Source organism: Diabrotica virgifera, chromosome 4 (assembly GCF_917563875.1).
Source record: "Diabrotica virgifera virgifera chromosome 4, PGI_DIABVI_V3a".
In the NCBI taxonomy this organism is placed as follows: domain Eukaryota; kingdom Metazoa; phylum Arthropoda; class Insecta; order Coleoptera; family Chrysomelidae; genus Diabrotica; species Diabrotica virgifera.
The window spans coordinates 182,813,261-182,839,784 of NC_065446.1; the positions used below are offsets into that span (position 1 = coordinate 182,813,261).

At 30.9% G+C, this 26,524-nt stretch overlaps 1 protein-coding gene across 2 annotated transcripts in view; it reads left to right on the plus strand.

The window, feature by feature from the left end:
* LOC114339774 (O-acyltransferase like protein-like) overlaps positions 1-26,524 on the plus strand; it is a 191,377-nt gene that overhangs the window by 145,059 nt on the left and 19,794 nt on the right. For both annotated transcript variants that reach the window (XM_050649812.1, XM_050649811.1), the window contains exons 8-10: positions 2,627-2,820; positions 12,525-12,672; positions 21,978-22,149. In XM_050649812.1, coding sequence (XP_050505769.1) covers positions 2,627-2,820; positions 12,525-12,672; positions 21,978-22,149 — 514 coding nt within the window. The remainder of the gene's footprint in view (positions 1-2,626; positions 2,821-12,524; positions 12,673-21,977; positions 22,150-26,524) is intronic.

The following is a 26,524-nucleotide window of genomic DNA, read 5'->3' on the forward strand; positions in this document are numbered from 1 at the left end:
ATGCAAGTATAATGAAAGAACTTTTCGATGGTAATATAAAATACAGGGTGTTCCATTTAAAAATATGAAGAAAATCTTTTATTTGCATTTTGACTTTTACATTTTGACAACCATTTGTGTAGTGATAAAAAAATTGTACGTTGTTGCAAAACTACTTTCATATTGACAGTCAACAGCATTAAAAAAAATAAGTTTATATTATAGTGTTAGAATCATACAGGGCGATCAAATCAGTATGATTTTTTGATAAAAGTGATCATAACTTTGAAACACTCAGTACAACCGTAAACAAGTCTTTTTAATCAGAAAAATGTATAAAAATCAGATTTTGAATAAAATACAGGGTGTTCTATTTAAAAAAACATAACTTTGGTTTGGCACCGTGTTATGGAGGACCCTGTATATTTCTCACTAATTTTAAAATGTGTACATTAAAGGTGTCTATAACTTTTATTCACAACTTTTTTTCATATATTTTATAATAACAGATATATTGGACTTTGTCACAGAAGTTGATCACCCTGTATAAGAACAAATTGTAACTATTTCCTGCTTAGGATCTGGCTGCCATTTTTATTTATAAACAATTTAGTGTCAAAGAACGGCCTTTTTTGCTTTTTTTTTAATTATTGAAACACAGTAAGGGTTTTCTTTGTACAGACATCTTCGAGAGAATGGAAAAAGCTTTAAAATGGCATATTACAAAGTTTAATACACTCATTTATTGTTACTATAATTGCGAAAAAAGGTCGAAATTAAAAAAAATAATTTCGCAATAACTATTTTAAAAATAAGTGTAGAGCTTTGAAATTTTTGTCAAATAAGATTTGTTTGGGGCTTAATATGTGACAAAAATTTCAAAGCGATTCATTCAATAGTTTAAATTTTATTCAAATTGTTTATCCCAGAGAGCTTTTTTTGCAATAACATAAGTCAGAAAAAAATAATGTTATAAGCATTCTACAGGTGTCAAATGAAAAAGCATGAACTAAACTTTCAAATTGGTTTAAAAAAAAGTGAATAAAAAATGCATTTATTAGTAATATATTTATAATTATGCAAAAGTATCGTCAATTTGTCCTTATAAACTTTTTGAAGAACTTTTTTCAAAAAAATCTATTTTTTACCGTTTTTAGGTGCACAACTACCCAGTAATGTTATGTATATGATAATTGATGAAAAATTGTCATAAATATATACAGTGTGTCCACGGATGGGCTGTCCAAAAGGAAAAACTTTTTATTTTCAATTTTAGCGAAAAATGTCATTCTTGATAAAAAGTTTTGCTTGTTCAAAAACTCCATAAAACGAAATAAAATTTAAGCTTTTCAAATCCTTCTTAATTTTGTAGCCAATTTTATGTAAATCCCTATAAATTTTTGCACTAAGTTCGAAATTGTAAGAATAATAACTTAGGAGAATAACCCCTAGCATTTTCTTTCATTTGACACCTGTAGAACAGTTCTAACATTATTTTTTTCTGACTTATGTTATTTCAAAAAAATAGCTCTCTGGGATAAATAATTTGAATAAAATTTAAACAATTGAATGAATAGCTTTGAAATGTTTGTCATATATTAAGCACCAAAGAACCCTTATTTTACAGAAATTTCAAAGCTGCACACCTATTTTTACAACAGTTATCGCGAAGTTATTTTTTTTTTGAAATTTCGAATTTTTTCAATTATAATAACAATAAAAATAAGTATATTGTATTTTGTAATACGCCATTTTAAAGCTTTTTTTATTCTCTGGAAGTCGTTTGCACTAAGAAAATTATAAGTCTTGCTCTTTTCCATTAATTTGAACAAAAAGGGAAAAAAACCGTTTTTGAAACTAAATTGTTTATAAATAAAAATGGCCGCCAGATCCTACGCATGGAATAGTTACAATTTGTTCTTATAAGAAAAATATACTTATATCTGTCGAAAAAACGCTTCAGTACCCTGGCTGTTGAAGTGTCATGGGAAAAACCTTTTACCCTGGACTAAGAGGGCGTATAATGGTTTGGGGAGGAATTTTTTTAACAACACGGACATATCTTATTCCTTTACGTAGCAATTCTTTAAACAGTAAAAGGTACATAACCGATATTTGACAATTTACCAAATTGCCAGTTTTACATTTGTCAAGTTGTTAATTTGTCATAGCTTACTTTAAGCTTATTTTTTAAACTCAGCATAAAATGAGGGCACACTGATCATAATCATGGCCATTTGTTAAAGTATCTAACTTTTTGATTATCAAACATAAGCGAATGAGTCAAAAAACAAAATGTTAAGAATACATTTAGCTATAGTAGGGTTTTAATTTCAGTATTTTATAAATGCTAGAATATTCCACAAGGTGTTGCGATCTTTGAGAATAAAAACGCACTTTGATTGGCACACCCGGCATACAATGAAAATTTACGTCTAGCAACGCCATTATGATGGCAATTAAAAAATTGCTCAAATCGTACAAGAGGTTCAGGAAATTAAACACATTAAAAATGTCCCAATTCTATGATGGTGCGTTAATTTCTTCGACAAGTGTATATAAATGTCCCCAATAATTATTTTTCGTTTTTTTTCTAAATTTATTTAAGTATTATATTATTTTTAATTTTACTTTTTTATTATTTCAGTGCAATGCTGTCACATGGCATGTCTCGGCAGACTTTCAGCTTTACATTATAAATTTATTCATACTATACATAAAGTTTAAATGCAATTTTAATGACTTTAAATTTTGTGCCACGATATTGATATTTTCCATCATTTTACATGGAATAACTTTACACATTTATGATGCTGGTCCCCTTTACCAACCATCACTGAGGTAAGCCTAATTTTGAATAAATATATATCTACATAATAATAAGAAAGAACTGTATTGCACTTGAAAATTACCAAAAAAACTAGGTTACAGAAAATTGAATTTCAAAGCTCAAAATCGGTACACATAAAAAATGTATTTTCTCCGCTTGCTGTAGAGCAATTTTCTTCGTTTATTTTTTTAATCCGTTGTAACTTGAATAGACACACCTAATTCCTAGTAGGGGAGGAGAGTATGCTAAATTTGCGGTTACTCGAGCGTTATGGGGACCTGTTTAGTTGTGAAGATTAGGTCCTAAAACCAAAAAAAGTAAACATTTTCCATTGAAGTGGAGGCTCTCAATTTTTTAATTTCATGTGCTGCGGTCATGTGAACGACCGTAGCTCAACGGCATGATCACTAGCCTCACACGCCAGAGCACGCGGGTTCGAGCCCTGCCAACGACAATCAATTTTTCATTTCTAAAAATGATACGATCCGTTTCACCGTGCCTCGGAGAGCACGTTAAGCCATCGGTACATCGCTGGGATAGTGTGTACATCGACAGTAGTTACTTGAAACAGGGTTAAAGATGTAATTGTCGCCGGAACCTGTCCGAAAGTATCTCCCCGAAAAAAATACCATACGATATTATTATATTATTTTTTAATTTAATTTTCTATTTTTAACAAGCGTTTTTTTCGATTCTAGCGCCATCTATCCATAATTCGAAAAAATGTCTTGAATAAAAGTTATCTCTTTTACGTAAGGAATCCAAATCTGCAATAAAAATGGGGGTTCATATTTAATATTTTAAACTAACCTCCCACTCCACCTCCGTGGGGGATCGTGTTTGATGTCATTCGATAGATTTTTCAAAAACATTGAATACGTGTATTTCCAGTTTTTCGATCTGATGTTTATTTCGCGAAATATCGCGGTGTTCCTATTAATAATTTTAAAGGACATCACACACATCTTATGGAAAATATAATGTCACTCAAATTCAATAAAATTTATACGAATAGATGCGTTTTAAATTAACGGTCAAATCTTATCATTGCGCCAACTCTATATTTTCAATAATAAGAGCAGAAATTGATATAAATAAATCTGAAATCAAATGGGTACGTACATAAGTTAGAGAGAGAAAAAATATTTTAAAATACCCAAATTGACGGTACTCCATAAATCAGCGGATTAGTTTCACTAATCCGCTTAGACATAGCGGGGTTTAAGTTCTTGTGAATAGCACCCAGAGCAATAGTTATTGTAACTGACACTTTTACTGACTCAAAAAATGTGATTTCGAAAAATTTTAATTGCAATTTGCGCCGTAATTAATCATAATTAAGAGTTGGCGCAATGATAAGATTTGACCGTTAATTTAAAACGAATCTATTCGTATAAATTTTATTGAATTTGAGTTACATTATATTTTCCATAAGATGTGTGCGATGTCCTTTACTCCCCAATTCTCTCCGCGGGGGTCATGTTTGGTATTATTCGATAGATTTTTAAAAAATATTAAACACGTATTTTTTAGTTTTTAGATTTGACTTTTATTTCTCGAAATATTCGCTTTTTTCTTGTGAAACTTTGTTACTCACCCATTTCCATACACATTAGCTCAAACCGTCAGATTTTTGAAATATACACTGGTCCGCATGTACTTAACTTACCTGATCTTAATCTGACGATTTCGAGTTTTTCTAATGATAGATATTTTTTTCGGACCCCCATAACGAATACCCCTGTATTAAGATCCAATATATGGTAGGGGTACATTTACAGGGTACAAGGTTTCTCCCCATGTCATAATCTGACGCGCTCGAGTAACTGCAAAATCCCCGCTTGGGCTCCCCTACCATAAAAAATGATTCATTACCAAATTCCAAAGATGTTTTATTTCGGTTATAATAAATTATCAGTAATAATTGCACAAGAACTCTAAAATTATTGAATTTTTCCCGAATGACGCTTTGACAGTTTTAATTTGAAATGAAAGTCTAAATAACAGTGAAATTATGTCTAAAGTGTCACGAGGGCAAAAATTCTATATTAATTTTAGAGATCGAGTACAATTTGTTGCGATTATTTCATGAATAAAACTGTTCAAACCCAAAATTTTATTGTAATTTATTTATGTAAGTACAAATTAGTACAATTAAACACACAGTTTTATACACATTTTTGACGGTTGAAAGTCAATAATTTTTATAATTTTTAAAACATTAATTGTCATTAATGTCACTGAATGTATTTTTTCGTAGCAACGAAGGGCATCTGACGTAATATACTTGACGACGGGAAATTATCAGTAGTAATTGCACAAGAGCTCTAAAATTATTGAATTTTTCTCAAGTGACACTTTGACAGTTTTAATTTCACGAGCTGAAGGCGAGTGAAATTATGTCAATGTGTCACGAGGGCAAAAATTCTATATTAATTTTAGAGATCGAGTGCAATTTGTTGCGATTATTTCATGAATAAAACTGTTCAAAACCAAAATTTTATTGTAATTTATTTATGTAAGTACAAAATTAATACAATTAAACACACAGTTGTTATAAATATTTCACGGTTGAAAGTCATCATTTTATAATTTTTAAAACATTAATTGTCATTAATGTCACTGAATGTATTTTTTCGTAGCAACGAAGGGCATCTGACGTAATATACTTGACGACGGGAAATTATCAAAAATTTTCGATTTAATTTAGAGTTATGTAGCTTTCTATTGGTCAGAATCTCCTATGAATGAAATAATCAAAAATTATCGGCTATAATATCACAAGAGAGTGAGAATAAATTGAAAATAATGCGACAGTTTTTCGAAAATTTGTTGTCTGGCCATAGACACGAGAGCCCGCAGGACTCGTGTGGCTATTGCCCAATGACAACAAATTTGAGTAAAAATGAAGCCTTATTTTCTTATTTATTCTTACTGTCGTGTGATATTCGTAAGAATATTTTTAATACGTATATTATGGATATTTTCTGAAATGTGACAGTTGTCAAAACTAGGAAACTGGTTGCCATTAAACAGAAACAATCTACTTAAAAAATTCTATCGGTAATTTTTTACAGTAGATATTTCTCAGTATAATTTTAATCTGATTGGACAGAATTAAACACGGGATCAAATATCTTACTATACGATTGGAAGTTAAAATCATTAAAAAATAATCAGTAGTAATTGCACAATAGCTCTGAAATTATTGAATTTTTCCCGAGTGACACTTTGACAGTTTTAATTTCACGAGCCGAAGGCGAGTGAAATTATGTCAAAGTGTCACGAGAGCAAAAATTCCATATTAATTTCAGAGGTCGAGTGCAATTTGTTGCGATTATTTCATGAATAAAACTGTTCAAAACCAAAATTTTATTTTAATTTATTTATGTAAGTACCATTAAACACAGTTTTTATAAATATTTGACGATTGAAAGTCATCACTTTTATAATTTTTAAAATATTAATTGTCATTAATGTCACTGAATGTATTTTTCGTAGCAACGAAGGGCATCTGACGTAATATACTTAACGACGGGAGATTATCAAAAATTATCGATTTAATTCAGATTTCTGTAGCTTTCTATTGGTCAGAATCTCCTATGAATGAAATAATCAGTAGTAATTTCACAAGAGCTCTGAAATTATTGAATTTTTCCCGAGTGACACTTTGACAGTTTTAATTTCACGAGCCGAAGGCGAGTGAAATTATGTCAAAGTGTCACGAGAGCAAAAATTCTATATTAATTTCAGAGGTCGAGTGCAATTTGTTGCGATTATTTCATGAATAAAACTGTTCAAAACCAAAATTTTATTTTAATTTATTTATGTAAGTACCATTAAACACAGTTTTTATAAATATTTGACGATTGAAAGTCATCACTTTTATAATTTTTAAAATATTAATTGTCATTAATGTCACTGAATGTATTTTTTCGTAGCAACGAAGGGCATCTGACGTAATATACTTAACGACGGGAGATTATCAAAAATTATCGATTTAATTCAGATTTCTGTAGCTTTCTATTGGTCAGAATCTCCTATGAATGAAATAATCAGTTTAATTTAGATTTCTGTAACTATTGGTTATTCTATTGTTATTCTATTCTATTCTATTCTACACTCACCGGCAGAGAAAACGGGCACCCCAAAAAATGGGTAATTTTTAATGTCTTGTATTTCCTAAACCTGATGTCCGATTTAAGTAATTTTTTTAATATGTTATAGCCTTATTCTTTACCAATATTGCTGTAATAATATTGTTGCTAGACAGTTACATTGTCATTGTATACAGGGTGTACGAATCAAACTGTGTTTTTTTCTCCAACTTTGGAACACCCTGTGGAATGTTCTAGCTTTTATAAAATACTAAAATTAAAACCCTACTATAGCCACGGATTTTCTTAACATTCTGTTTTTTTATTCATTCGCTTATGTTGGATAATAAAAAAGTTAGGCACTTTAACAACTATCCCTGTTTTTCGTCAATACAGGGTGTTTTTCAATAAGTACAGCAAGCTCTAAGGGGTAACTCTGCATGATAAAATAATGACAGTTTGCTTTATAAACTTATGCCCGCAAATACTTCGTTTCTGAGATAGGGGGTGTTGAAATTGTTCTTACAAACTGACGATTTATTTATTGCTCTAAAACGGTTTGTGATATGCAAATGAAATTTGGTAGATTTTAAGAGCTAGTTATTGCGCATTTTTTGGCAGACAATTGAGAATTTTATATTCACCATTGGCGTGCATACGGGATATATCTAAAATATTTATACCCGTATGCACGCCAATGGTGAATATAAAATTCTTAGTAGTATGCCAAAAAATGCGCAATAATTACCTCTTAAAATCTACCAAATTTCATTTGCATATCACAAACCGTTTTAGAGAAATAAATAAATCGTCAGTTTGTAAGAACAATTTCAACACCCCCTATCTCGGAAACGAAGCATTTGCGGGCATACGTTTATAAAGCAAGTGCTTAACTTTTTTATTATCCAACATAAGCGAATGAATCAAAAAACAGAATGTTAAGAAAACCTGAGGCTATAGTTTGGTTATAATTTCAGTATTTTATAAAAGCTAGAACATTCCACAGGGTGTTCCAAAGTTTGAGAAAAAAACACAGTTTGATTCGTACACACTCTATACAATGACAATGTACCTGTCTAGCAACAATATTATTACAGCGATATTTATAAAGAATAAGGCTATAACATATTAACTTTTGCGCAATAACTAGCTCTTAAAATCTACCAAATTTCATTTGCATATCACAAAACGTTTTAGAGCAATAAATAAATCCTCAGTTTGTAAGAAAAATTTCAACACCCCCTATCTCAGAAACGAAGTATTTGCGGGCATAAGTTTATAAAGCAAACTGTCATTATTTTATCATGCAGAATTACCCCTTATAGCTTGCCGTACTTATTGAAAAACACCCTGTATTGACGAAAAACAGGGATAGTTGTTAAAGTGCCTAACTTTTTTATTATCCAACATAAGCGAATGAATAAAAAAACAGAATGTTAAGAAAATCTGTGGCTATAGTTGGGTTTTAATTTTAGTATTTTATAAAAGCTAGAACATTCCACAGGGTGTTCCAAAGTTGGAGAAAAAAACACAGTTTGATTCGTACACCCTGTATACAATGACAATGTACCTGTCCAGCAACAATATTATTACAGCAATATTGATAAAGAATAAGGCTATAACATATTAAAAAAATTACTTAAATCGGACATCAGGTTTAGGAAATACAAGACATTAAAAATGACCCATTTTTTGGGGTGCCCGTTTTCTCTGCCGGTGAGTGTATATTCTATGGTGTATTCTATTGGTTAGACTCTCCTATGAATGAAACAGTCAGTTTTATTTACAGTACCTATTGTTATAAATAAACTTTTTATTTATAACAAAATAAAACTTTTTATAAAATTAGGCTTTTATAAAAACTTACCAACTGTGCGTTTTAATGTTCTAAATACAAATATTATTTTTTTAATATATTTTTATGATACATTAATAACAATAAACTTCTAAATATAAAAGTTTATAGAAGTTCTATAGTTATTAGATTTAATTTATAAAACTGGATTCAAGATTATTATTTACTGCGTGGTGAAAAAATGCCAGAGAAATTTGATCTGTTGTATCTTAAGAACCACTCCTCGTAATTTAACTTTTTTCTTTTAAAAGAAGCACCTTGACGAGTCTTTTCAAGCGTCTTCTGAATTTAATTAAAACTAATATCTTCTTGGTACTACATACTTACTTTGTTTCTGGCCGCATGGTCTAATCCTAAAGCCAATAAAAAAATATCTACTTAGTGAGATATTCGTTTGTTTTTAAACCGAGAATTTGTTTTAAGCCAAAAATTTGATCAAAACTTTCAAATATTCCTAAGGACGACCAAATAATCCGATTTTAATTATTATTCTATAAGGTAGGTTAGATAGATTGTGTGCTTTTGATAAAATATATGAAAACATTGGCAAATTTCTATATGGTGTAATTTTTGCGTTGAAAAATTTTAAAGAATTTCAATTAAAAAAAATAAAATGCAAAAGTATCATGCGAAATCTATCACAAAGATTTGAATGAAATTAGGTTAATTTTTTATTTATACTTATTACTAAGATTTTCTACGGGATTTACAAAGGCGCTAAGTGCAACTTAAGTGGTTGAAAAATATGTTATGGTTCTTGTTGTAATTGAAATACATGTTAGTGTGTGTTGATGTTGTGTGTACTTTGGTTTCATATTCAATATACATAATCTTACTGACATTAAAACATGTAGAAAGGATAAAAATTATATTTGTTTTTTGTGTAAAATTTTATCGATTCCCTTTATTGTAGACATTCACCATAAATGTGTCAAAAAGGTTTAATCCGTAAGGCCATATAAAAGGAGTTTAAAATTTTTGTCAGAAAAATTTCATTTCTATGGCTAGTTATCGAATTATTTTTCCGTTGAAGTTCAAAATCGGTTATATTTTTTAAGGATGAATTAAAACTAATAATTAAAGTGGAATAGGTAGCACAGACCTACAAAAATGTAACTTTTCTGAAAAAACTAAAATTTGTTTAACAAATATTTAATTTATAAGTATTAATGCAACCACAGCTCATGCTGTCAACTTTAAATGATACAAATTTGGCCAATTTTTAGAATTTCAAAAAGTTCAAGTGGCTTTGAATAATAGATACTAAAACTTCGCCACGTATAACAATGTTTAATTATTAATGTGTTTTGTGTTTTCAGAATTTTATTTTATTTTTGCCCAAAAGAAAAGACTACAATAATAATGTATATTTTGTTTATTTTATGAAATACAACATAAACTAAATTACACAAAAATAGAAAATAAATATTGGATTTTGTATCACTAACTTCTCACTATTTATTAGTATAACAATTGAATCTTTTGAGGATATGAGCTATGATAATTTTATATTTTCATTGTTTGAGTACCTAATTTGGCTTCTCGTTCGCACAGTTATTATTTCTTTGTGTTTCTGTGATATTTGAATTATTTAAATTATACAGAAAAAGTCTGTAATTTGGAATAAATTCAATATCTCAAATACTAATTGTTTTTTTGAAAAATGCTCAGACCCGTCGATTAGTATTTCAAATTGTCCTTTTTGACATACAATAATAATGTATACAGGGTGTCCCAATTTAGAGATATGACGTCATCGTTGATTTTATTAAATGGCAACACTGTCATTTTGATAGCTATTTTAATATGGTGTGTAAAGTTATACACAACTGCGAAATATCAAATTTTTATTCTCTACCATTTACAAGATAATAGAAAATAACACAGTTATGTCTGTAATTTGAAATAAATTCAATAATTAAAATACTAATTGTTTTTTTGAAAAATGCTCAGACCCGTCGATTAATATTTCAAATTGTCATTTTTGGCATACAATATTAATTTATACAGGGTGTCCCAATTTAGAGATATGACGTCATCGTTGATTTTCTTAAATGGCAACACTGTCATTTTGATAGTTATTTTGATAGGGTGTGTAAAGTTATACATAACTGCAAAATTTCAAATTTTTGTTCCCTATCATTTACAAGATAATAAAAAATAACAAAGTTATGAAAAACAAGTAATCAAATAATAATTGAATTTAATTATTTCAAATAAGCAAATGCTCATAACGTTGCCCATTGACAATTTGACAATAATTGAGGGCAACATTATGAGTATTTGCTTAATTGAAATAATTAAATTCAATTATTATTTGATTACTTGTTTTTCATAACACTGTTATTTTTTATTATCTTGTATATGATAGGGAACAAAATTTGAAATTTTGCAGTTGTGTATAACTTTACACACCCTATCAAAATAACTATCAAAATGACAGTATTGCTATTTAAGAAAATCAACGATGACGTCATATCTCTAAATTGGGACACCCTGTATACATTATTATTGTATGTCAAAAATGACAGTTTGAAATACTAATCGACGGGTCTGAGCATTTTTCAAAAAAATCATTATTATTTTAATTATTGAATTTATTCCAAATTACAGATATAACTTTGTTATTTTCTATTATCTTTTAAAAGGTAGAGAATAAAAATTTGATATTTTGCAGTTGTGTATAACTTTACACACCCTATTAAAATGGGTATCAAAATGATAGTGTTGCCATTTAAGAAAATCAACGATGACGTCATATCTCTAAATTGGGACAGCCTGTATACATTATAATTGTATGTCAAAAAGAACAATTTAAAATACTAATCGACGGATCTGAGCATGTTTCAAAAAAACAATTAGTATTTGAGATATTGAATTTAGTCCAAATTACAGACTCTCTCTGTATAATTGCAAAATACCACATCAATTTTCAATATCATAATAATGCATGTATTATTAAAATAAAAATGTATACCATTTTTACCATGTTTACCATGTATTATTATTTTTACGGATTTTGTGACGGAAATGACTGGGCTGCCAGCAGATGATATTAAAGCCGATTTACAAAACGTCGAGTTCCCAATTATCACAAATTTGGATCAGTATTTAATTATTTAAAATCCAGTGGAACATTTCCTAAATCAAATTCTGCACGAGCATTAGATTATTTACTAGAAGACCTAACCCTTTATGCACTCAAAGCAGATTCTTAAATGAGTAACAAGTTAACAAGCAAGGAAGCATACAATTTGTCATTTCTCAATCAAAGTTTGACAGGGAATTATGAAATAATAACTTACACCCTTATCACCAGAGCTGGGATTTACACACAATAAAAATTTAACAAAAAGGCGCCTATGTAGACCACAACTTTTATTAAAATAAAGGCAGAAATCTAAACATACAAGCAACGATATACGATATAGGCAATATAAGAAAAATAACATAATATAGACCACTCATCAGCGGTAAAAAACTGTAAAACCGTGGAATTTTGAGAAACAACACCGATTTTAATGAAAATTTTATGGCTGCGCAACCTGAGAGAATGGTACGGATGTACATCAAACGAACTTTTCCGAGCAGCCGTCTCCAAAGTCCGAATAGCTATGATTATTGCAGATTGCACTTGAAGAAGAAGATTGGTCAGAATCTCTACGAATAAAATAATCTATCTAATTACATAATTATACTTTTTAAATTATTGTACAAAATATGATACCTAGATTTACATAATTTTTTAAATTATGTCTTTTAGATATTTTGAAGCAAGGTCATTATATCATTCATTAAAGTATGTGATCTCCTATATGTCAACACCTTCATTATGGTCCTCAAGTTTTATTGGAGTAATATTTGGAATAATTTATATTAGAAGCAGAAATATTAGTGTAAAACCAAATACGGTAAATAAATTTATAGATAATAATAATTAGTAATACATTAATAATTATAGTCTAAGATCCGAATATAGGTCGATCTGAACCCATCTGTTTTGCGGATAAAACATTTTTTTTATTAATGTGATACATAATATTACAAATATTTCTAGCATAAATTGCCTATCAAAATCGTGTCATTGCTGTCCTTAAGGGGGGCCGTAGGGTTTGAAATCGATATTTCAAGCACATTTTTTTAAGTACGGTAGAATTATTTTACTTTTAAATTAAATAGGCATATTCAGCAAAATTCATAGATTATTAAAAAATAAGCCAACGTTGGCAAATTTTTGACGACACCTCAAAATATAATGAATTTTGCGGTGGACATCAGAACTCATCATTGGATCATGGTAAACAAAAATTTAAAAAAGATTGTATTAGCTTATGAATTTTTCAAGGTGACGCAGTCAAATTTTTTTAGCTTTATCGACTTTTGACTTTTTAACCTACCCGCGTATCAAGTTATAACATAACTACCCGCGTGGCGTACTTTATACGCCACAAGAAAATACACTTAAACAACGGATTTTTGTTTATTTTTTTTTAATACACTTAGTTGTTTGTTATAATTATAAACCTTATTCGGCATCAGTGAATACTTGTGAGTTCCTTCTCAGTAAGCCAATTGGGATTTATAACTGGAATCATGGAATAACTAGATTCCGTGGTAAAAAAAAATTAATAATAAAATCTTTTTTGAAATGTGATTTTTTTACAGGAGAAAAAGTATTGTTTATAAAGAAAAATATATTTTGTACCATAATGACTAAAAAACAATTGAAATATATACTTATATTACGACTTACATATAAGTATATTAATATAATCGTGGCGTATATTGTCCACCACCGCACCGTAAACAACAAATAATAAACTGTAAATTACGATCTTCCCAGAACGCCGATTACAACGAAACTAAAACCAATTTGTAAAGCACATTCCAGTAAGAGGTTAGAAAGATAAACAAGGTCAAAAATATTAAATTTTTAAATATATTTGTAGTATAACTCTTATATCTGGCGTACAAAATACGCCAGCGCGTGTAGTTAAAGGTTAATATCACTCAGAAAAGGGTGAAAATTAACATATTGATTATTGTTAAAGAAAAAATAAGCATAAATCAAAAAATATTTCGACAGCGTTAACTCAAGGAATGTCTAAAGAAAATACATACAAAATTTCAGGTGGGTCGGTGAAGTAGTTTTTTAGTTACAATGTCTACGTCTACAGCCTTTGAAAAAAGAAGTTTTGAGGAAAAAGCGTTTAAAATGTCAACTTTTATTTTCAATTTCTTTTTTGTCTGTCTGATCGTAAAATGATTAACACCGGAATATCTTTTTAAAACGCGAATAATTTACAAAACAAACTGAGAACAGCTGTTGACAGTTGTTCAACAAGCAAGTTGAAGGTAGGGATATTCATCACTATCTCCCTATCTCCCTACATTCTACTCGCTTTGCAGCAAATTCGCGCCAGTGCGCTTGAGTTTAGTGGGAAATGGTCAAGAGCTGTTCTCATTTTCTTTTGTTAATTACTGCGCGGTTCAAAAACGTATTCCGGTGTGCATTACTTTACGTTTTGACAGACAAAAAAGAAATTGAAAATAAAAATCGACAATACTTTAAAAGGGTTTTTTTTCAAAATTGCTTTTTTCAAAGGCTGTAGATATTGTAACTCAAAAACTACTTGATAAACCCACCTGGAGTTTTGTTTATATTTTCCTTAGACATTCCTTGAGGTAAAGCTGTCTATATATTTTTTGTTTTATGCTATTTTTTTGTTTACCAATAATAATTATGTTGATTTTCACACTTTTTTGCAAAAAAAAATCGTTGTTATGACTTCTGAGTGATATCAAAAGTCATAATTCGATAAAACTAAAAAACTGGACAGCGTTACCTCGAGAAACTCATAAGCTAATAAAATCTTTTTGAATTTTTTGTTTACTATTATCCAATGATGACTTCTGATATTCATCCCAACATTCATTGTTTTTTGAGGTGTCTTTAAAAATTTGACACCGTTGGCTTAATTTTTAATATTTTTTCTTGAATTTTTCTTGAATATAATCTATGAATTACCATACTTCAAAAGGTATGGTAATTGGTAGAAATACTTCTATCATACTTTGCATGGGTGCAATTCTGTTGATTTCATGTTTTTATGTATTATGTAGTTTCTATTTCTCTTATAAAGACTTTTGACGATTTCAACTAGTTTATCGTCAACCCCTCTTCTTATCAAGCTGTCCCATACAGTTTTTCGTTTCACCCTGTCGAATGGCTTTTCCAGGTCTATGAAGGCCATATATGCTTTGTTTTTAGATAGTAATATTTTTTCAATTATTTGTTTTACCGTAAAAATATGGTCTTGTACTCCACGCCCCTTTCTAAAGCCGCTCTGTGCTTCACTCAAAATAGTTTCTGTAATGTTTCTCAGCTTTTTTTCTAGTACTGTTTTATAGACTTTGAGTGAAGAACATAACAGTGTAATTCTTTGAGAGTTGTTACAATCTTTGGGGTCTGCTTTCTTATATATCAGCGACATTACTCCCATCTCCTAGTCCTTCGGTGTCTTGTTTGCTTGCTTCTTTGAATATTTCGGCTAATTGTTGTGCACCTTTTATTCCCATGTACTTCAGCATTTCCGGTGGTATATGGAATATAGAATAATAGATTACATAAATTCCACAAAGAAATAGCTTCAGAACAATAGCTGATAATGAAGAATGATTTAAAATGAACAATATTTTAAATACATATCCATAAACTTCTAAAATATAATATAATGTAATCCATTCGTACCAAATATACTGCGTATGCATAGAAAGCTAGGATCTGCAATCTGCTTGTGCTTGTAGTCGGTTCAGTTCTTTTCCCACTCCGTTATAAAGAACGTTGAGTGTTCTTTGGTCACCTGGTCCACAGAGGTGAAGATAATTGAGAAAGAGGAATTGATTCTTGTTCCGGGGCGAAGACCAAGAGGGCGGTCACCAACCAATTGGTCCGAGCAAATCAAAATTCAGCTGACCACTCATTCTGCGAAACTCTTAGAGCAGCTGAAGATAGTGACCAATGGAAAAAATTTGTTAGTACAGGAAATCAAGATTTTCAGTCCCATGATCCTCACGGGCAAGCGACAAGAGATACAGGGAACCTAAAAGCCTAATTGAAGATCTAAGTGAAAGGGGATATATATTTTTGAAAAATGTTCCTAACTAAAAGTTAGAACCAAATAACCACTTTTTAGGAAAAGATATATGGTAAAAATGTATAGGACAAAAGAAAAAATTTTTGTTGGGAAATATAATAGATTAGCCAAACATCAACGGAAACAATTTAATACATGTAGCCTAGGACAAAAATGAATTTTCCGTAATGGTCGCTAATCTTAACAGAGATGGCACATGTATAGTACTTACTCCGTGGCGTTACAACCCTTCGTGGGTTTTAGCCGACTTGACAACATGCCTCCACTCTTTTCTGTCTTGAGCAACCTCCATCCAATTCGCCACTCCCATCGCGCTTAGGTCTCCTGCTATATTATCTCGCCACCGGAGTCGAGGGCGTCCGCGTGGTCTTCTTTCAGTTGGTACTTCCTCCCATACCAGTCTTACTGTTCTTTGGTCAGAATGTCTTCTGAGGTGTCCCGTCCATTGGAGTCTTCTGGACTTTATGTCTTTTATGATGTTGGCATCTGGGTACAGTTCCTCGAGCTATTTGTTAGTTCTTATCCTATATTGTCCTGATGCTTCATCCAGCACAGGACCAAAGATCTTCCTTAGGATTCTTCTTTCCCAAACTAGTAGTCTCTCTTCCTTTGTCTTTGTTATCGTCCAAGTTTCGCTATCGGCCACGTCCACGTTACATCACAACGGGTCGTATGATTGTTTTATAGACTTGTATCTTCGTCTTGTTAGTTGTTTTGATTTTATAGGGTTTTGGAGGGTAAAAAACATCTGTTGCCGGCCTGTATCCTGTTGTTTATTTCTTGTGATCCGTTATTGTCTTCAGTTATTATTGTTCCAAGATACTTGAATTCTCTAACTCGCTCAAGGTTAAAGTCATCGATGGTGACGTTCTGACCAATTCTGTCTCTGCTTTGGTTATTGCGGCTCATATACATATATTTCGTCTTGTTTTCGTTGATTTGGAGCCCCATCTTCACTGCTTCCTTCTCGAACCTCACGAAAGTCTCCATAGGATAGGTCTCCATGCATAGGAGGAGAAGCGAACCCTCCTCCTTTTTCTTGTCTCTTAAACCGGCCACCTGCGGTACTGCGGCGTCGTTCAACTTCGTTTAATTTGACAAATTGGAAAATATTTTGATCGTGTGTGAACTTGCATCCAACGAAATCATAAAATTTGACCGCAGACAGATTGGTCTGTCTGCTGCAGTACTGCAGAGTGATCCCATCGATTTCTTGAGCGAATGTTACCGTTTACAATTTGTCGATATTGTAAGATATGACATGTTCTACCTACTTACTTTGGTCATATAAAAAATCGACATGGCTTCAGTTAGCGAGAATCTTTTAAGTGAGTTTTTGAGTTATATTATAAAGAACAGGAATGCCTATGTCGAATTAAGAGGAAACAGTAGCGATCAACAGGTAGCGAAAACGCGTTCCAAGATTGCGGCTGTAATTTTGGATATTTTCTCGAGATATTTGGCACACGTATTCCTAATATAATAAAGAATGGCGGTACAGAGCCCAATTTGAAAAATATATTAATATCTGGAAATTACTCTGTAAGTAAATACAATATTAAAAAAAACGAGCCTGTACCGCCATTAAGAAGAACAAAAAAATGCATTTTTTTCAAATAAACTTTTTTATCCGTTGCCTAGATTTTGTGTCATTTTGGAACTACTAAAATTTTTTATTTTATTAGTAGTTCCAAAATGACACAAAATCTAGGCATCGGATAAAAAAGTTTATTTGAAGAAAGTGTATTTTTTGTTCTTAATGACGGTACAGGCTTGTTTTTTTAATATTGTACTTAATTACAGAGTAATATCCACATATTAATATATTTTTCAAATTGGGCTCTGTACCGCCATTCTTTATTATATTACGAATACGTGTGCCAAATATCTTGAAAAAATATTAAAAATTACAGCCGCAATCTTGGAACGCGTTTTGGCTACCTGTTGATCGCTACTGTATCACCTTAAAAGTAAAACGCATTACAATAGAACACCTGCAAATATGGAAGGCAATAGTAAACGCGTCAAAGACTGACGAAGAGTGAAGAGTTGTAACGCCATTGATGATGATAACCTTCAAAGAGACAATGGACATTCTAGTTTCAAATTCTCAAGTACCGGGTGTCCCAATAAAAATGGCTCTCGGCCATATCTCAGGAACCGTTTATAGTACAGCTTTGAGAAAAAAAATTTTATAACAGAAGTTGTCTCGGAGAAAGCCTGGAAATTATTTTCATAGTTGTGGGTCCACCGCTAGAGGGCGTAATTGAATATCAAAAATTAAAAAATCTAAATTTTACAAAATTTTCCTAATGAAGGGGCACTGGAAATCCGATCATCGTATTATTCATAAAATTCTGCGCATATTTGATTTCACAAGTTTAAGTCTACCTTTACAAATAAGAGGTGGGGGTGAGTGGGAACCTTGTTATGAAAAAATAGCTGTAAGTGCGGTTCTGCTAAATCGAATTTTTCAGACTTGGTCTTGTTAAATAGAGATCTTTTTCGTCAATGTAAGGGTTATAATTTCGAACCGGCCTAATAAGTAATATGCCAGCTAGAAGGCGTTATTTAAGTTTTTTTCAGAAATCTGGTTTTCTTTGAAAAATATTAAATACAAATATGTATTTTTAATCCTGTATTATAAAATTAGATTACATTAGCAATAGAATAGCGAAAACCGCATATCGATATCTTTTTTCTATCCCGAGATATCTTCAGAAACGTTTAAATTTAAAAACATAACTGTTACTGTTACCGATAAACGAAGTTAAGGAAAAGTAGTGTGCTATGGAAAAAACCAAGAGACATTTTCCATATGTCAACGTTTATAAAAGGGCTTTCAACGCTTCTCATTTGTTTCGAGCCTCCGTCATATGTTGTATATTAATATTATACACTGATTATACGACACATGACAGAGGCTCGAAACAAATGAGAAGCTTTGAAAGCCCTATTAATTAAAACAACATTAAGACAAACAGCACTATAAAATATAACAAAGAAATAAAAACAACTATTTACTGACGACCTAAATGTTCAAATAGTTGCCTATCATTTTCGATGCTTTACTCTTTCAAGATTAGATTGAACAGCAGTCGCAATCTCTGCTCTCGAAATGCTTTAAATGGCGTTTCGTATTCTCTGGATCATGTTTTCTTGAGTATAGTGTATTAAATGATGGGCAACAATTTGAACATTTAGGTCGTCACTAAATAGTTGTTTTTATTTCTCTGTTATATTTTAGTGTTGTTTGTCTTATTGTTATTTTAAATAATTATATTTATATACGTTGACATCTGGAAAATGTTTCTTTGTTTTTTCCATAGCACACTACTTTTCCTTAACTTAGTTTACCGGTGACAGTAACAGTTATATTTAAAACTTACACGTTTCTGCGGTTTTTGCAGCTAAAAACATGCGGTTTTTGCTATTCTATTGCTAATTTAATATAATTTTATAATACAAGGTTAAAAATGCATACTTGTATTTAATATTTTCCAAGAAAAACTAGATGTCTGAAAAAAAGTAAATAACACCTTCTAGCTGGCATATTACTTATTAGGCAGGCTGGTTCGAAATTATAACTCTTACATTGATGAAAAATATTTGTTTTCAACAAGACCAAAATTGCAAAATTGGATTTAGCAGAACCAGACTTACAGCCATTTTGCCATAACAAGGTTCCCACTCACCCCCACCTATTATTTGCAAAGGTGGACTTAAACTTGTGAAATCAAATATGCGCAGAATTTTATGAAGAAAACGGTGATCGAATTTCCAGTGCCCCTTCATTAGGAAAATTTTGTAAAATTTAGATTTTTTAATTTTTGATATTCAATTACGCCCTCTAACGGTGGACCCACAATTATGAAAATAATTTCCAGGCTTTTCCGGAGGCAACTTTTGTTAGTGGCCGAGAGCCATTCTGTGAGTGGCCGGCTTGATTTAGTTTTTAGCCGCACATTAGTGATTGTCTGTACTTTTCAAACAATTTGTAGATTGCAGTTTTCGGGTTTTCTAAATATGATGTGCCTTATATTTCTTATCCAGGAATGTTGTTTTTTTCCTGGGCTTCGGCACTCTTGTATCTATATTGTCTTAATATATGGCCAAACTGGATTTTTCTTTCTTTAACCATGATAAATAGTTTTTGTTCGCAACCTACACTGAAAGGTTTTCCATTTCGCTCGTAAAGGTCTCCATAGAGCTCATATTTATTTCAAATGATTCAACGCGGTTCATTGTTGTTATGAGACTACGTCTTTGCAACTAAAGTAAAATGGGCCATATATTGGACAAATTTACTCTAAGTAAAAATATCTAATATAATAATATAATATCTAATATAATAAAATACTATCTAATATAATAAAAAAATATCTAATAGAAATTTTTTCACAAATGCTATTGTAAAGTTGATTTTAAGTTTAATTTCTTCATCACAGTTCCATGTTCCATTATATTTATTGTGGCGCCCACATATTTAAATTCTGATACCCGTTCTATAGTATTTCGGTCGTTTGTCAAAATCATATTAATTATGGGCTTTTGACGTCTTTTCATAATCTTTTATGTCGTCTATGTGCTTAAGATCTTCTAAAGTTGATAATAGAACTGCTGGGCGTTCTACATAGCCTATATTATCTATTGAAATTCCGTTAATTTTAATTCTTCTGCTTTCTACTTTCAGATCCATTTGAAATACCCTTTCTACGTATATATTACAGAACTGATGAGAATATGCCGCCTTGACGTTAGCGATGGGAAAAACCTACCGGTTAAAACCTAAAACTTTTCCTCGGCAATAATCGGTTTGTCCGGTTATTTTTTGGCTCGGTTATAACCGGTTTTTCTTTTTAAAGTAATAACCGGTGAAAAACCGGATAAGTGGAAAAAAATACTGAATGCAGAGAAAAAATGGGAAAACTTTTCGCTCCCCGCGCGTAAATGAGAAATTTTTAGCTGATTGAAACCGACGCCACTACACTGATGACTGATTTCTATACTGATATAGACTGATATCGATTCGAATGGAGTATCGCAAACTAAAGCGCAATGTAAATGTAACCTATCTGGTATTGGCTATGAATAAAAAAACCAAACACCGGTTTATGGAATAACCGGTTTTTTTGACCGGTTATAACCGCCAGGTTAAACCGTAGGTAGAAAAAACCGGTATAACCGAAAGTAGGTGTTTTGTCAATAACCGCCATCCCTACTTGACGTATTATTTTAATTAAAAATATCAGTGGTCAAAATATCTGTTTTTTTTTTATTTTCACCGTTTGGTCCAATACATTTCTTGTAGAATTCTTCTCATTTTTATTTCGAGTAGTCTGTTTAATAGAACTCCGCGTTTCACAATGTTAAAGGTCTTTCTGATAAGTTATGAATCATACAAAACTTCTTGGTCATAACAGTTTTGAATAGTGTTATTGAGAATAAAAACGGTTATGATGTCGAATTGTGTTATTTAGGATGCATTAGCTAATGGATCCTAATTTTTAAATTCTATTAACCTTCGGATGGCCAAGCGGGGGAAATTTTGACCCCAGCATATGTTTTTCTTTACTAAATTCAAAACTATTTTCAATTTTTAACTCATTATTTTTTTTTGACTTTAATATCATTCTAGATATCCTCATATCCTGAAGTTGATGTTTAGTAAAATACCGTCTATTATGTGTAATTGCAAGAAGTTTTACCATAATGACGTCGACTTTGCAAAGTAACAAGACACTTACTCAACATACACACTACACATGACACTAATACTCATGTTGTGACTGGCTGAATGACATAAAGTCCATGCCATAAAAAAAAAAGAAAAAAAAACTTCATTTTTTTGTTAATTGTCATTTTTGACATTTGTGACCTGGGTCATTCCCCCCCCCCCCTTGGTCATCCGTGTAACAAAAAACGGTTGGTCATAGTGAGGTTAATTTACTTTGTTTTCTTAAGGTGTTCGATATAAAAACACTATCTACTTGATATAAATAATAAACAACTATTTATCTATTTATTAATTATTTTTGTACATCTAAAATTTTTTTTAGGGATTAAACATAGTTTGGTTTAGTATTTCGATTGGACTTATTTATTTGTCTAACCAGATGGGCGCTATAAATGTAAATGGAATTAAAGCATCTTTGCTTGGATCTATTATTAAGCCCATATTTTGTATAGGATGTGGCTTAGGTGTTTACGGCATGTCACACAATTTTGGAGGTAAATAATGATTTATAAAGTTTAAAATATATCTGAATATCAATATCATACTTTCATCTGCAAGGACGACAAATAATAGTATATTATTCTTATACTTACTTACTTACTTACTTAATCCAGAACTCGTCTACCTTTCGGTATGAGTTATTACGGAGTTAGGTTCTTCGTCGTTTTCTTCCACATTTCCTTCCATTTCCTTCTATCCATGGCCAATGCTTTTGTTTCCTCCCATTTTATTCCTCTTTTGTCGGCCGCTTCCCTCACTTCTTCTGTCCACGTCTTTCTTGGTCTTCCTCTCTTCTTTCTTCCCTTGCTTCATATATTTGTATTACTATTTTCTCTTCTGCTCTTCTCAGTACATGTCCGAGCCATCTAAGTTGTCCTTGTTCGATTGTTGTTGTAACTGGGTGTATTTTCAGATTTTCTCGAAAGGTTTGATTTCTAATTTTATCTTTCCTTATTTTCCCCTCCATTGTTCTCAAAAATCTCATTTCTGTGCTTATTTGTCTATTCTTTTGCCTTTTTGTTAATGCCCAAGATTTACAAGCATAGGTTAGAGTGGGTTTCACAATCTTTTTTACTATTCCCGTTTTTATATTCTTAGGTATTTCTTTCTTTTTTAAAAAGTTTTTCTTATTAATATTGTACAGCTTACTAGTCTTTGCAATTCTTTTATTTATCTCATCTTTTAATTTTCCATCCCGGCTTATGATTACCCCCAAATACTTACATCTGTCTGCCTGTTTAAGTTGCTTGCCATCTACTTCTATTTTATGTTTTCCTTTTTGTTTTCCAATTATCATTGTTTTTGATTTTTCTTTGTTTATTTTCAGGTTTCTGATGTCTAGCTCTTCATACAATATATTTATATTTTCTTGTAATTGTTTTTCTGACTCCCCAATGATCACCAGATTGTCTGCGTAGCATAGTTCTGTTATTTGTATCATTCTCACCTTCCAATATCATACATTATATTTTCTCCATTTGTGCTTGCATTCTTTTATTACGCCATCTAGTACTAGGTTAAAGAGTAGTGGGCTCAGGACACAACCCTGTTTTAATCCAAGGTTGCTGTCGACTACTTTTGATTATTTATTTCTGGTCCTTAAATAGCTTTTCGTTTTTTCATATAAACTCTGGATGCATCCTATTGGATCTTGTTCAATTTTTCTCTTCTCTAGTATTTTCCAAATATCTTCTCTCTTAATTCCGTCGAAAGCTTTTTCCATATCTATAAAACGTACATGTATTTCTTTTTCTGTTTTAAGAGCCTTTTCTATTATTTGTCTTATAATGAAAATCTGATCGTTCGTCCCTCTTTCTTTTCTGAAACCACTCTAGCTCTCCTCAAAGTTCTTTTCTCGTTTTTCTCTTAGCTTTTTTTCTAGTATACTAGCATAAAGTTTTTCTACTTTATTTATTTATTTATAGTACTATACAATTGACCTGGCCTCTTGTGACTAATCCAGGTCGTTTCCTGATGGGATTACAGTAGTTTATTACAATATTATTACTTTAAGAATTTTTTCTATTTGACTAATTAACAATAGCCCTAATCTACTACTAATTATGAAAACTACAAATTGTAAACAATTCTAATAAACAATTCTAATGAACAAATAATAACAACTATTATTACTTTTTTTTTGAACATATAATTTTTATAAAAGTGCTCCCATTTCTCATTCTCAGATGAGAAATGCCAGCACTATTCATCTAAAAAATAGTCACGAATAATTTTAAGTGCAGGTCTAATCGAGTTTATGGTATTCTCAATGGTATTTCGGTGAGCCTCAGACCATTGAGTTTTAAAATTTCAGGTTTTTAGTTTATTTTTTTTTTGTTTGATTAATATTTTTTTTTATTTTTGATTTATTTTATTTTATTTTATATTTGATATTAATTTTTAATTATTTATTATATAAATATTTATTTAATTATTACAATATTTTATTTTATATTTTTATATGTAATTTAAACTTTTTTTTGTATAATTTCTTATTCAAATTTATAGAGGTTGGATATTATTTACTTGATTTCTTCTTCGTCTTATATTATATAATTCTAATTGTTTCTTTGATATTATGTCCGTTAAATTATTTAGTGTATTAAATAATCCTTCATTTTGTATTATATTTTCTATATTTAGGCCAACAAGGTCTCTTCTCATTCTTTGTAGTTCTTGTGTATTTTTTTGTTTTCGCAAATAAATACTATTTGTTCTGGTGTGCCTATTTCTCCATATTCACAGTATTGATTGTCTTTTAAGTTAAATCTATGTAGGTATGTAGGGTACGGACCGTGCCCTGTAAGAAAATGGATTAATCCTTTTTTTGGGTTAAAATAATTTGGTATACTATTTAAATTTGGAATAAAATTATAGAGACGTCTTGCTTTAGGGGAATTATCCCATTCGTTTTGCCATTTTCTATTTAATATTTCTTCTAATTCTATTTTTGTTCTGATTCCTATTCCCATTAACTGTATTATTTTTTCATAATTTTCTTTTCTTTGCCAATATCTACATGCACGTTTTTGTGTTTCCAAGTGCATGGGCATTACACCAGTCAATACTGTTAAAGCTGATGTTGCTGTAGTACTGAAGGCTCCTGTCATTTTAACAAGGAAACCTCTTTGTGCTTTATTCAGTTTTTTAATATTTGTATTATTTGTTAGTCTGTGTGCCCATACACTTGCACCGTACCCTACAATTGAGGCAAGTATTGTACTCAGGTATACGCGCATATGCTGGAACGGAATTCTATACTCCCTTTGTGCTAGGCTTGCAATGCAATGCATGACTTTCGCTGCCTTAAAAATTTTTAAAGTTTTCCTACTGTGCTTTTAAGTATTATCCTTCTATAGTTTTAGAAACATTCTTTGCTGTCTTCTTTTTTATATAATGGTTTTATAATGACTGTCTGCCAGTCTAGTGGTACTTTCTTTTCATTTTTAGCTTGGTTCATGATGTTTAGTAATTCTTGTTGTCTTTCTTCATTCATGTATTTGACCATTTCTTCAGTTATATCGTCATGTCCCGGTGCTTTTCCCATCTTGATTTTGTTGATTGCATTTGTTAATTCTTTTTGTGTTATATTTCCTATCTGTTCCTGTTGATCTTGTGGAGAGTGTTGATTTATGTTTTGTTCTATCTTATCTCCTTCTACTTGTTTTACTTCCAAGAGTTCTTCAAAATATTCTCTCCACCTCTCCATAATCTCATTCTCTTCTGTAAGTATGGTTTCATTCTTATCCTTCTAGTTCCATTCTAGTATATTATTCAGCGAGCATATAATGATGGCTATTACTCACGACTCACGATAATGAAGTTTGCGAGATTTCAGTCTCGCAAACTAATTTATGAGAGTGAGTAATAGCCATTACATGCAAGTAGAATACTATTTTTTTTACATTTTTTTATTTTAATTAGTAAAATTATAATTATCAACACAGGTATGAAATAAGAAATTTATGACTATGAATCTGCAATCAATCACAAACAAGTCTGGCTAATTGGCTATAGTGCGGCAGATTCGTGCAAATATTATAAGAATTGCACATTTAATGATACAAGCATATAATTTGGTCCACATATACTGCACATATAAAGGTTCAAATTTAGATATGAGGCCATCTCAGATTTTGCCTTTTACAAAAATTGCGGTGATTCAAAATGGGCGATTATACATATGTGACTAATAGCACGATATCTTTTGAATGAAAAGTCCGATTTCAACCAAATTTGGTACATAGGTTCTTTTTGTGATTTACAAGATCGATGTAGTGAACTGGAAGAATCAGTTTACCAGAAGTTGTATTTTTTCTGGTTTTTATGTAAAACTATTTTATATTATGTAAATAATTTATTTTCAATTTTTTCACCCTGTATATATTAATTTTTCAAAATAGTAACACCACCATTGAAAAGAGCGTAAGAATATGTTTTAGGAAATATTTTGAACTTTTTAATTATGTTAATAACCATGTAATAAATGCATAACATATCTTCAACATGTACCTATTTGTAGCAGATTCGTGCAAATATTATAAGAATTATTGTGCATTTAATGGTGGAAGCATATAATTTGGGCCGCATATACTACACATACAAAAGTTCAAATTTAGATATGAGGCCATCTCAGATTTTGCCTTTTACAAAAACGGCGAGCATTCAAAATGGCGGCTACACATATGTGAATAATAGCACGATAAATTTTGAACGAAAAGTCCGATTTAAGCCAAATTTGGCATCAAGGTTTTTTTTTTTTTGATGAATAAGATCGAGGTCTTGAACCGGAAGAATCGGTTTACCAGAAGCTGTGTTTTTACTGTTTTTTATGTAAAAATACAGGGTGAGTTTTTAGTGCGGGATCGG